A 12,395-nucleotide genomic window follows, 5' to 3' on the forward strand; every position below is an offset into this window, starting at 1 on the left:
CTTACTAACAGCTCATTATTAGAAGCGTGGCCGTGGATTACCGTAAGAGTCTTAATTTAGCTCTGCCAATCCTCATTAGACATACACACGTATGTCCATGTGTGTTTGTTTCCTGTAATGATACCACAACAGGAAGCATGGATTATACGATAAGATAAGGCCTGTATATGGCAACACATCAAACATGGGTAAACAGATATAATAGCACATGAACACAAACACGGTTTTTATGTTTTTTATGAGTGTTATGGGCTTAAAGTCAGAGGGTGTGTGTTGTGTTCAGAATGTTAAGATATGATAATGTTACATAATACAATTTCAGCCATTGTGGACCATGTCACTGTGTGTGTGTCATCTGAAAAGGCCTCGGGGGTTTAGAGTCCTCAGCCATTTCACAAAGAAGACCAAAAACAACAACACAGAGGGAAATCAGTAAACAGGGGATTAAAAGGAGGTAAACCATGAAGAAAGACTTCAAACAGAAAAGGGGAAATTATCCTGTATAGGGGATAATGTAGTGGAGACTCATTTCTAAGTTAAACCATGTAGGTAGAATGACTGATGTCGTCTCAGCCTTTATGTAATACAGAAACATCAGACATGATCAGAGACGTCACAGTGAGGATGTTACCATCTGGTCAGGCTGTACTGAGAGACATGGAGCATAATTAGTAACACAAAGATCTGATGAAAATCTGTGTTTACTTCATTAACTCGATCTAGTAAAATCAATATAATCAGGATACGATTTAGTGAATATCAGAGCTGCCTATTTCATCATGTGGCTGGAAGAAGAAGAGATTATTCTGAATCACTATGATGGCAGATTTTGACAGCACTGGTGACAAAAAGCTGATAATGGTGTCACACAGGTAGAGTAAAACAGGTGTGTGCATGTGTGTGCGCACCACGCGGGGGATGGGCGTAGAAAGACCAGAACCAGTGATTAGTCATAATCTGTTCACATCCCCCCCAACCATCACTTCCCCTCTAACCCCCAGCCCCTCTGTCCGACGTCCTGCTGCCCTGTCATGACCTTGAGGAGCCTCACTGCTCTGACAATCATGTCTCTTTACATCTTACATGCTCATGTCAACATACTCCCTGCTGATTCCTAAAAGGACTTTCTCTTCCTCCTCCTCTTGCTCATCACCTTGCTGTCAGTTCGGTATCTAACTTCTCAAAGCAAAGCCAAAGCCTGCTCAATATAACGGCCTTCCTCTCCATCTATTATCAGACTTGCCTGCCGATATCTGCTGCAGTCCTTTCTGTATGGTTACGATAAGAGCTGTTCTTGTCTCTTAGCTTTCAATGTCTGCAGGAACAAATAAATACATGCATTTATATTACAGGTAATGTTTAGATTGCTGACTTTTAAATTAAGTTCTTATTGTGTTCTTATTTCAACATTATCACTCCAGCCTAGACACATCTGACCATAACAGGAGTATGTGGAACAATTTGAATGCCCCCTAATGGCATAACTGGCAAGCATTCTGGATTGTAGCTTATTAGTTAAATATCGTCAATCAATATTCAAAGTCTGACTTCCTCCTCATGAGTAAATCATCTCCCTCTCCTCTTTACTTGGATGTCTCTGTGGCCATCTGTCGGCTAGTCTCTCTCTCCCTCTTTCTCTGGAGAAAATCTGTAAGCATACTGAGTTAGAAAAAACACTCTCTTATCAGATAAAAAAAAGAGGTTCTTGTTCTTTATATTTTTATAGTATTTAACATCTGTAATATGTGTATTTTGATTTGGCACATGTTTCGGGATGTCTGAGAGGAAATTACTTTATAATTACAGTAGTTTGACATTATAAAGGTATAGAGCTTCCCACCAGCTTTATGCTTCCTTGTGAACCTACAAGATAATAAACCTGATTGTGGACATAAATCAATATAATATAATTGATAAATGTATCTATTTTGTGTTTAATATCATAGTAGTGTAACACAGAAAGAATGATTTGATGTATCTAGATAGATAGAGAGATAGAGAGAGAGAGAGAGAGAGAGAGAGAGAGGTAGATAGATAGATAGATAGATACTTTATTGATCCCAAGGGAAATTCTAAATCTGCTCATCTTTTGCTCCCGTTCGCTTTTTATACCACCTCGTGCTGATGTGGTGTTCTGCTCCTTCTCTGCTGGAGACAACTCTGTGTGAGAGTCTGAACTGGCACCACAGGAGGAGAGCTGACAAAGCATTATTCTCTCATACTGTGTGCACTGTCAGCGTGTGTGTGTGTGTGTGTGTGTGTGTGTGTGTGTGTGTGTGTGTGTGTGTGTGTGTGTATGTACGTGTGTGTGTCGGTTCAGGTCTTCCTCCTGGCTTATTATTCTCCTCGGTGTCTGGAGCAGCTCTGCAGTGAACACTTAATCAAAGTTTAATCTGAGTTGTTCAAATGATGTCAGCGTTTGTCAAAGACTAAACTAACCTTGACCTACCTCTTAAAAAGCAACTTCCCACCCTGGAAAACTACTCAGAATGTTTCTATGATTTGAATGTAGATTTGAAGTGAGGATCTTTGAATGATTATTTTCATTGTTGCTTGTATTGCAGACCTGGTGTCAGCCACCAACACCACCAATGTGAACATCCCTCAGATGGCCGACACGCTGTTCGAGCGAGCCACCAATGCCAGCTGGGTGGTCGTCTTTAAGGCCCTCGTCACCACTCATCACATGTGTGTCCATGGCAACGAGGTAAGTGGGAGGGATTGAGGAAGACCCATCATATGTTACAATGCAGTTCATGCTTGATCCAGGTTAATTTAGTGAAACATAAGAGCTTGATTTAACTGAATGCAGGATTTAAAAAAAAAAAAAGAATTGTAGAATGAATTGGATTAACGTAATTATATTCTAATGCAAATGTTCATTTCTACCGGTCTTTAACTCACATGTGACGTTTCCACATTGGATAGCTGAAAATGGTGTGCTCTGTGGATTTTGTGTTGTTCTTCGAGTTTCACAAATGTATAAAGGCTTTGACAACAATTATTTAAAGATATTGTGGGTTAAGTGGGTGTGCTGTAAAACCGCCATGTACAACAGGATAGTATGCAATACATATGTGAATGTGTTTCATGTGTTCTATATATTTTTTTTGTATTTCTTTCCTTCACTGCCCTTTATAGTTATAATCCTAATTGTTTCTTCTTTCGCTCTTTCACAGAGGTTCATTCAGTATTTGGCTTCCAGGACCTCCCTGTTCAACCTCAGCAACTTTATTGACAAAACCGGCTCTCACGGTAAAAAAAAAAAAAAAAAACCTCACTGTGATTATTCTTGTTTGTGTATTGAGGGTAGTGGCTCATAGCTAAACTGATCTCAGTATCTGGCAGTGCAGAAAAAAAGAAGCAGGAAGAGAGCCATCTGGCAGATAGGAGGGGCTGGACATGATCACACATGTAATTTTACACACATGCATGCAAACAGATGCTGGCGTTTCTGTCTCAGTCTGCTTATATCTCATGTTAAATTACATTTGAAGCTACATTTATTTAAATTCCCAGTCAGCACAGCTATATTGTGTTGCAATGTCTCTGATGCTTTTTGTTTGCCTTTTCGTGTGAATCTAAGAAGCACATTTTAATATAGCTGATACATTTATAAACAAATAAATATTTGAGGAAATAAACTATATTACTATTCAAATTTGCTACAAAAAAATGGTGCTGTTTCTCCTCAAAATTGCTGTCTGCATGTGATTGAAATTGAAAGCAAGGCAACCTTGTGTGGATAGTTTTCCCCCGCCTTTTATGCAAATAACTGTTACCCAGCACCAACAGTGAAGTTTTTGATCGCATCATGGTTCTCAAAACTGTGGTCCCTAATGGTTTGAGCTGAATTCCACAAAATATGGGACGCAGAACAATTTTTAAGGCACCCTGAAATAGGAAAATGTCTACAGGAAGTGATAGTAACCCGCACTTCATGTCCCCATGCTACAGCTAATGTTAAATTAGCTGTGAGGAGAAAATGTTTAGCCCAGCTCATAGAAACCTCAGGACGTGCTTCACAAAGGAGAAAGTAAGGGAAGAAATTATAAAATGCATTACAGTATTCCAAAAAGACCAAAGAATATCATAATTTTACGATTAAACACTAATAATGAGCCTTTTCCGCCTCTTGATGTATGTTTCTGGTTAGGCTATGACATGTCTACATTCATCAGACGGTATGGACGATATCTGAACGAGAAAGCCTTTGCCTACCGCCAGATGGCTTTTGATTTCACCAGAGTCAAGAAGGGGTGAGTCAAACAAGCTGTTCAGAAAGGCTGGACATTTTCATAGCTCTACCTTCTTTCTACACAGATCATGCAATTACCAGTCAACAATTCCAAGTTTTAACTGATCATCCATACTTTATTGAATCACTGTTTGTTCTGATCCATGTGGAGCATCTGATTCTCTGCTGTTGTTTCAGTGCTGAGGGTGTGATGAGGACTATGACCACTGAGAAGCTGTTGAAAGGCATGCCTGTCCTGCAAACTCAGATTGACACACTCCTGGAGTTTGATGTGAGTGTGACTTTGATTTCCACACTTACTTTATAGAAACATGCAGCATCACATTTTCTGTTATCGTTGCCTTTTCAGATTCATCCAAAGGAGCTGAACAATGGGATCATCAATGCGGCATTTCTGCTGCTCTTCAAGGACCTGGTCAAACTGTTTGCATCCTACAACGACGGCGTCATCAACCTGTTAGGTCAGTAGTGCATGAGGAACTCTTGGTTGAAACTTTAAAAATAAAAACACTGATTAAGATGAATGTGAACCTAAACACTTCTTGTTTTTATAGAGAAATACTTCAAGATGAAGAAGAGTGACTGTAAGGAGGCCTTGGAGATCTACAAGCGGTTCCTGACCAGGGTGACAAAGATCGGGGAATTCATGAAGCTGGCTGAGGTAAGAGATCCACCTGTTCTCAATATGACCTTCACAAGCGGTATCTCTGTCTGAAGTGTCTATTTCATAGGTTTCATGGACAGTTGAAGTATCTGCCCTTTTACTTGTGCACCCACTGTGAGAACTAGGACACTACTTAGAGTGACATTTTAACCTTGTACGAAAGACCCAATATTCAAACAGCACAGAAGGATCCTTGACGAGTTTATTTAGGTTTCTTTGTCCAAACATAAAGGTTACTATCATTTTAATGTGTGTTAGTATCAGCTAGTAAAAGTCCCTAAATGGAACACAATACAGAAAGAAGTCTATATTTGCCTGTCTGCTTTCCAACTCTGTTATTAGCACACACATAGTCACAGACACAGCTTATTCCATCTAGTTGTTGATATGGTAAGAACGAGATGTACAGTATACCAACCAACAGCTGTCAAGTGTACCTATTCCATACAATTGGGAAGGCAATTGAAAAAAACCTTCGACAGCTCCTCGATTGGCAGTTCCTTCAAATGCTATTGATGTTTATTAAAAAAAATGAGTTCAGACCAACTCATCTGATTAGACAAGAGGCATTCCAAGAGTGTAGATGTAGAGTATAACAGAACAATGATTTTTCACTATAGATGCATTACTAAATATTGTTCATTAGTTTTAAAGCAGAGGATCTTTGATAAGCTAGTCAGAGGAAATGTTTAGTAGATAGAGTGCAGGAACATGTTTATGGGTTTCTATGCAACAGTCTGCTTGCTTGCAAGTTGCAGAACTGGTTTAGTTGGTGTTTTACTTAAACCGGTAAGGTAACTAGTACAACTATTGTAAAGCAGAAATAAAACATTCAAGGTTGAGCTGTTGTACTGCTTATCAAGATGACTACAACGTAATCATTGCCGTGCCAATATTCAGTACAACAGCACTCCCCATTGTGTGGTATTGGTTAAATATATAGTGTTAGAATTGACAGTATGGGCACTGTTTGGCAAATTTTCCAACTTGTTTATTTTTCTTACTCCACAGACTGTTGGAGTTGAGAAAAACGACATTCCCGACATCAACTACGTAAGTTAACACATCGTAGCTATCATTTATTAATCCCAGAAGAATTGTTACCAAGAATGTAGAGCACATCAACCATCCCACTTCAAAAACACATAATGACCAATGAATCACCCATCACAATCTCCTCCTGCCCAGTGTCTCCACCCTGGGGTAGTGACGGATCTAGCAGATTCAGATGACGAAGATTGTCCGTTTAAACCTCTCGAGGACCCGGTAACCACAGGGTGTCCTTGCTGAGTGCCTGATTGCAGGATGGAGTGTTGGCATGTTAAGCTCAAATAGAATTTCACAAAAAGGTCATGCCAGTCCTGCGTGTTTGCGTTTCTACATGCATGATGGAAATGCAGTGAGATAATCTAATTCCCTGTCTCTCTCAATTTTTCCCACTTTTTCTCTGGTAATTGGAACACAAACACAGATGCTGCAATGGTTGACAAAATTGAAACTGGTTATTAATTGATTGCTCAACCTTTTTTTTCAGGCTCCCAGCAGCATCCTGGAGAGTCTGGAAACACACATGAATGGACTGGAGGATGTAAAGGGCGGAAAGAAGGGGTAAGAGAGTGTCGAGCTAGTACTCTCTTCATTTCCATTTGGGTGCTTGCCATGAAAGAAGAATTACAATCCCACCTTGGCATAAGGAAAAGAAGGTGGACTCTGGGAAGCTCCGCGTTTGTTTTTCAAAAGTTGTGTGACTGAAAAACTTGAGTAATCAAGCCAATTGTTGGTGGAAAAAGGTCTAACAAGTGCTTTTCCTATGATTTCCTTTAACCCTTCCTCTCTTTTATCCCCTTTTATGTTCATTTGGAATCACCAGTGAAGGGTGAGCATATATTGAATGTTTTGGAGTTTTCTTACTTCTCAGAGAACTGTGTAGATTTATTTTACTTATCAATCCCCCACCCCCATCCCCCACGACCACCAGGTAAAGGTACACATTATTCACATGTGGGTTACACTATGTTGATGATCTCCATGTGAATAGACATCAAAGTTTACTAGGATTTTGTGTTGACATGTGTCTATTGATGTGTTTACATGTGTGAACTGAACACATGTTATGAATAACAGTTAGTCACCTCATGTGTATTATTGCATCCTGACATGCAGTGTGGATCATTATAAGAAGGGTTAAATTATTGGAACTTCATCAAAAATGTCTGCAGACAAAATGAGAGTGTTTTTCCGTTTGTTCTTTGGAAATTAACTCTTCATATGATCACATGAAATGCAATCTGTCTTCTAGTTTTGTTCAATGTCTTTCTTCAAATACACCCATCAAATAATATCCAATATGTGCACAAAAGCTGTCCTTTTCAATTAAAGCACTCACACGCCCACGTTGGGCGCAGTTTTGTGGGCGGCAGTAGCTCAGTCTGTAGGGACTTGGGTTGGGAATCGGAGGGTTGCCGGTTCAAGTCCCGGCAGGGACCAAGTCCAGAAATTGGTCTGGTAGCTGGAGAGGTGCCAGGCCACTTCCAGAGCACTGCCGAGGTGCCCTTGAGCAAGGCACCCAACCCCCCCCCCCCCCCCCCCCCCCACAAGCTCAGGAGCGCCCCCTCACCCTGAGACCCCTCCATTGGTGCATGTCCATAGGATCCTGTTTGTGCATGTGTGTGTATTTCAGCCTATGTTTGTGTAGCATGTTTACTAGACAGAGTGTAAAAACAAATTTCCCCTCGCGGGATCTATAAATTCTTAATTAATCTGTCTTTGCTCTTTCAGGTCTCCAACAAAGGTAAGATTCTTTCAAATAATATAAAAAACTATTTTTTTTTGTTGAGCTCTTTGGGTCTGATGCCAGACTGAAAGGGGTTTCCCTTGTCTATCTTCCAGGGCTCTCCAACGAACAATGTATCGCCAACATCCACTCCAGCCAAATCTTCAAACGCTGTCCCCACACTGCAGCCTCCTCCTGGGGAGAGTGCTGCTGCTGCTGCTGCTCCTGAGCCGGCTGAAGAGTAAGGGCCTGATGTTTCAGCAATAGATCATGTCTGTCTCGATGAGACTTTTTCAAAATGCATTGGATTTGTGCTGATGAAGTTTGAATTTGTAATGAGTCCTAAAAGGTTTGTGGATGTACTCATCTGGTTCAGCGGTTCTGTGGTCTAAGCGAAAATATTTAAATCTATTGAATTGATTACTGTGATATTTGATACATACGTTAATGGATACCAGAGTCTGCACAATACCTGATATACCTCTGACTGTCCCCTCTGCTCCTACATGAGTTTTTGAGTGAAAAATCTCCAAAACATTTGGATTCATGATATCAACCTCAGCTGTGTGTGTGGTTATATCAAATAGATAAATGTTAGCATGCAAACACACTAAGTATCTAGCTCAAAGTACATCTGGCTACTTCTGATAATGATTAATTTAGGAAACAGCACATTGATAGTCATTCCTTGAATAGAGGTTTTTTTTAGACAACAGTTGCCCCGCCCCTTTACGAGCAAACATAATGACTGATTATTTAATTAGACCATATTTGGTATTTACTTCCTAGCAAATAAAATGTTGGATAGGACATGACTGGTTGCATTAGCTGTTGTTCAACTCGCCTTTTCTCTGCCTCATCTTCCAGTTCCTTGTTGGACCTGGATCCACTGTCCTCCTCGGGTCCCTCAGGCGGGACATCAGCTGCTCCCACATCTTGGGGAGGTAAGTCCCTTCTTCCACTCTTTTCAGAAGCTGAAATGCACTTTTTAGCATTCACATTTCAATGTTAACTGCAAAACATTTAACTATTTATTTTTCTTTGTAGAGCTTGATTAATTTACATTTAAACCACTACAGTCTAAAGGAACACCTCATAAACAGTTTGAACTAACACATTTCCCCTTTCCCATGTTTGCTTCATAGATCTCCTTGGATCAGGTGAGTGTCAGTCAAAGTTTCTCATCCACCTCCAGTCAATTGTCTAGACTAAAGTACAGTAGTCTTAAATCATCCTCCAGGATACCTCAGTGTGTATGACTTTCTTTATGAGCAAACTCTTATCTGAAATTGAGGTCAACTGGAGGCCATGTTGGTGTTTTAATCCATATAAAGCAGACTTCGATGTAGAAATGTTATGTGGTTACCTCCCTGTTTGTCTCCTCAAGTTGTTCTCTTTAGTCTGAGTGTCTTTGTTTCTCTCTGCCTTCTCTCTCCCTTCCCTCCACATACTCCATCGTCTGATTTTTGGTTTATAATGGGGGCTATTTTTGTTGGTTGTTTTATTGGTTATGATTGGGTAATGTTGATAATTTGACTATCTTAATTTGGTTAATATTTGGGTTTCTTTGGTTGGTAAATCCTATATTTTCAATTGGATTTGATTTAAATTGTACTTTTGTTTTGCTTTGTTTTGTTCACTGTTGTAACGGTGACTCAACTGGTTATTTGGTTGCTTTTTTGGGTTATTTTTTGGACCTTTTCTTTTGGGTTTTCGAACACCCTGTTGGTGCACGCAGAAATGGGCGATTCCTTGCTATCTGAACCCACCCTCACAGCAGAGACCGCCCCCTCCCCTGCAGCGACGCCCACTCCTGCAGCTGCAGAACCTGGAGTCTCTCTAGCTCCTCCCACTAGCACAGCAGCTGCCACCTCCCCTGGCACCGCCAATATGGATCTGTTGGGAGGTCAGTGGGCTTCCAGAAAATTCTCTATGAAAGAATCACTCTGGGAAGCTCAATCCGAGAACCATCACACAATATAACACAAAGACGACTGCATGCACAAACACATACAGTATCTAGACTGAACTTCACTAATATTTGTTGTATTCTGCTGATGATGTTTCATCATCAATAACATTGAACTTAAAATGATGCATTGATGTACACGCTCATTGTTTTCAGCTTCGATTTTAAAATTACTTAAAATAGAGCACAATAAATAATCATGAAATAAATAATTATATATATATGATATAAAACAATGAACTGTTACTTGAGAACTTAACCTTATACAGAAGATATTTAATGGACTTTGTTATTAACAGACAGTAAGTACATTACGTGATAGCATTTCCCCAATAACAAAAAACTTCTTGTCACATTTTATTTCTTGTCACTTTAATTACCCTGAAACCTTTCAGCTGATCGATTGCACTTGATATATTTTAGCCAGGCTATTTAGGTAGATAGCTTCAGTTAGCTACTGATACAACAATCTTAAAGAGTAAGCTAGCTAGATTGTTAGCTTAAATTAGCCTAACATATTATTACCTAGCATCACAGCCATGGCAGGTTAATCTTTGTAAGCACAGATGATCTGGTAGGCTACTATAATGAATTTACATATCCAAGCTTAAATCTCCTCAACAGCTCCATTAAGTGCTGCCCCAAAAAATATCAAACATGTTTGATGTATGGGATTCAGTAACAGGACTGTGACAGTAAAGATTCCAGCATTCAGGCTGATTTTAGCTAGCATACTATTGTGATGGAAATGAAAACTTATAAAATTCAAAATATTACCTCCAGTTCTTAATGAAAGAGAGGTGACTGATGAATTGATTGATCATTGAATCAAAACACTGATGAGGTTTGACCAGCACATGCTCTCCTTACCAAATCCTTTATCTAGTTAGATTTCGCAAGAGCTGTACTAATAAAAGGTAAGACCACAGTTATTGAGTAAAACATTGCTTAATGAAAAGTGACACAAAACATGTGAAATAAAATCTAAGTACTATTGGGTTAATGCAGATACGTTGATTTTTTTCAAGAGTTCCAATAACTCTGTAAGTATGGAAATAGTGATGGAAAACATCCAATAAGAAGATAATAGTAATTTATTGTATTCACAATTACTTGTTAATTTATTAGTTTTGAATATCTTATTCATGTAATTATTTATTTCATGATTCATTACTTTTACTTCTTCATGCACAATATAGTGATGTGAATATAAACACATCACAATGACTCTGTCTGGCACAAGCACAAGTGCAATATTCCTTTACAGATACTCCACATACTCTCATTTTGTAGCTGCACACTCAGATTGCACATACTGCTACACTCATTCTCCACATGCATCTTGCTTGATTGGCAGACATGCTTTTCTATGACCTCAGGGAAAAGCAATTCTGCCAAACCCTGTCACATGGCTACAGTTACAGATGGCAGCTGTAACACTTGTAGATTTCAAGCTTATTCTGCTCTCCGTGCAGTAGATTAATCCTTGCTGTAGTGCCTCCTGTCTGTATTCCCATTTGTCCATTCACCTGTCAATGTCTGATGCTTGAGTAATTTCTTATCTAACCTCAATTATCCTGATGTTTTCTTTTTCCTCCTTACACAACTTGACTCTTTATTTTTCTTTTCAACTTTATTTCTTGATCTCTCTCTCTCTCTCTCTCTCTGTGTCTCTGTCCTCTCCTGGGGTTCCTGTGAACCTCAGATACCTTTTCAACACCCGCTCCTACCACTGAGGCCTCTGCAGCCACTGCTGAAGGTGGTGCCGCTGCTTCGCCTGCCCCTGCTACGAACGCCGGAGCTGGTGGGTGTCTGAAAGTTTGTCTTTGTGTTTGTATGGCTGTTTGAGTGAGGGTAAAAGCAACAAAGTAGATGTGCACTGTAGGTGTTCAAAATCATGAAAAGCTTTCCACTGCGATACAACAACTATGTCCTTTGCTGAAATCCTGTGAGCTTTGGCCCTTTAGCTCTTATAGCCTTATATATAGCCCCCATAGTACCCTTCAAGTTGACATTAAAACACTTTTACAGGATTCTCATTTTAAATCCAGTCAGGTGGAAATGTTTAAAGCAACAAAAGACAGCGTTGTCATCAGACTCATTAAGCTAACTGTAGGCTAACTAACATTAAAAAATAGCTAGCTACAGGGTTCTTTAAAGCTGAACAAACCAGGCAGAAATTAGATGCTTGCTTTTGTCTATGCCTGTTTGAAATTAAGAACATATTTTTCAAACAAACTACGTAGAATTTCAAGAGGTAAATACTCCAAATTCAAAATGATTCTTTTTTTTTAAATGCATTTGTGTCATTTGTCTACAACAGTAACTAGGGCGGAGCACTGGGTTGCACCAGCTGTGTGTAAGTTCAAACATGGCCTAGTTTGAATGTAATTTCTAATTGAGGACAGAGTTCACGTTTTAACGTTTAAGGTGTTGCACCAGCTCAGACATCTTAAAGGGGTCATATTGTGTTTTTTTCTGGTTTTATATGCTCTTTAGTGTGTTTTCCAAGTGTCCTGTGCATGTTTAGGAACATCTATGTGCAAAAATTCAAAGTCCACGGAAACACAGCTTCTCCTACGTCCTCCTGTTAGCTGTAGCATTAGCTGCATGTAACGCTTGGTTCTAGCCCCCCTCGAAAAAAATTTGTCAGTGTGACGTCATTGTCAGTGTGAGATCACTGATCTAAGTCCATTGGCTCGTTGTGGCAAGCCCAGCAGCTCATGTTGCA

General features: G+C 39.7%; 1 protein-coding gene across 1 annotated transcript in view; it reads left to right on the forward strand.

Moving 5' to 3' along the window:
* Window positions 1–12,395, forward strand: part of LOC132985115 (clathrin coat assembly protein AP180-like) — a 28,999-nt gene that overhangs the window by 4,808 nt on the left and 11,796 nt on the right. Inside the window, exons 3-16 of the mRNA XM_061052302.1 lie at window positions 2,565–2,707; window positions 3,180–3,255; window positions 4,157–4,259; window positions 4,436–4,529; window positions 4,608–4,719; window positions 4,813–4,919; window positions 5,934–5,975; window positions 6,457–6,530; window positions 6,793–6,798; window positions 7,701–7,713; window positions 7,812–7,936; window positions 8,563–8,639; window positions 8,841–8,855; window positions 11,370–11,468. Of these exons, the coding sequence (XP_060908285.1) occupies window positions 2,565–2,707; window positions 3,180–3,255; window positions 4,157–4,259; window positions 4,436–4,529; window positions 4,608–4,719; window positions 4,813–4,919; window positions 5,934–5,975; window positions 6,457–6,530; window positions 6,793–6,798; window positions 7,701–7,713; window positions 7,812–7,936; window positions 8,563–8,639; window positions 8,841–8,855; window positions 11,370–11,468 (1,086 nt within the window). The remainder of the gene's footprint in view (window positions 1–2,564; window positions 2,708–3,179; window positions 3,256–4,156; window positions 4,260–4,435; window positions 4,530–4,607; window positions 4,720–4,812; window positions 4,920–5,933; window positions 5,976–6,456; window positions 6,531–6,792; window positions 6,799–7,700; window positions 7,714–7,811; window positions 7,937–8,562; window positions 8,640–8,840; window positions 8,856–11,369; window positions 11,469–12,395) is intronic.

This window comes from Labrus mixtus, chromosome 12 (assembly GCF_963584025.1).
Source record: "Labrus mixtus chromosome 12, fLabMix1.1, whole genome shotgun sequence".
Lineage (NCBI taxonomy): Eukaryota > Metazoa > Chordata > Actinopteri > Labriformes > Labridae > Labrus > Labrus mixtus.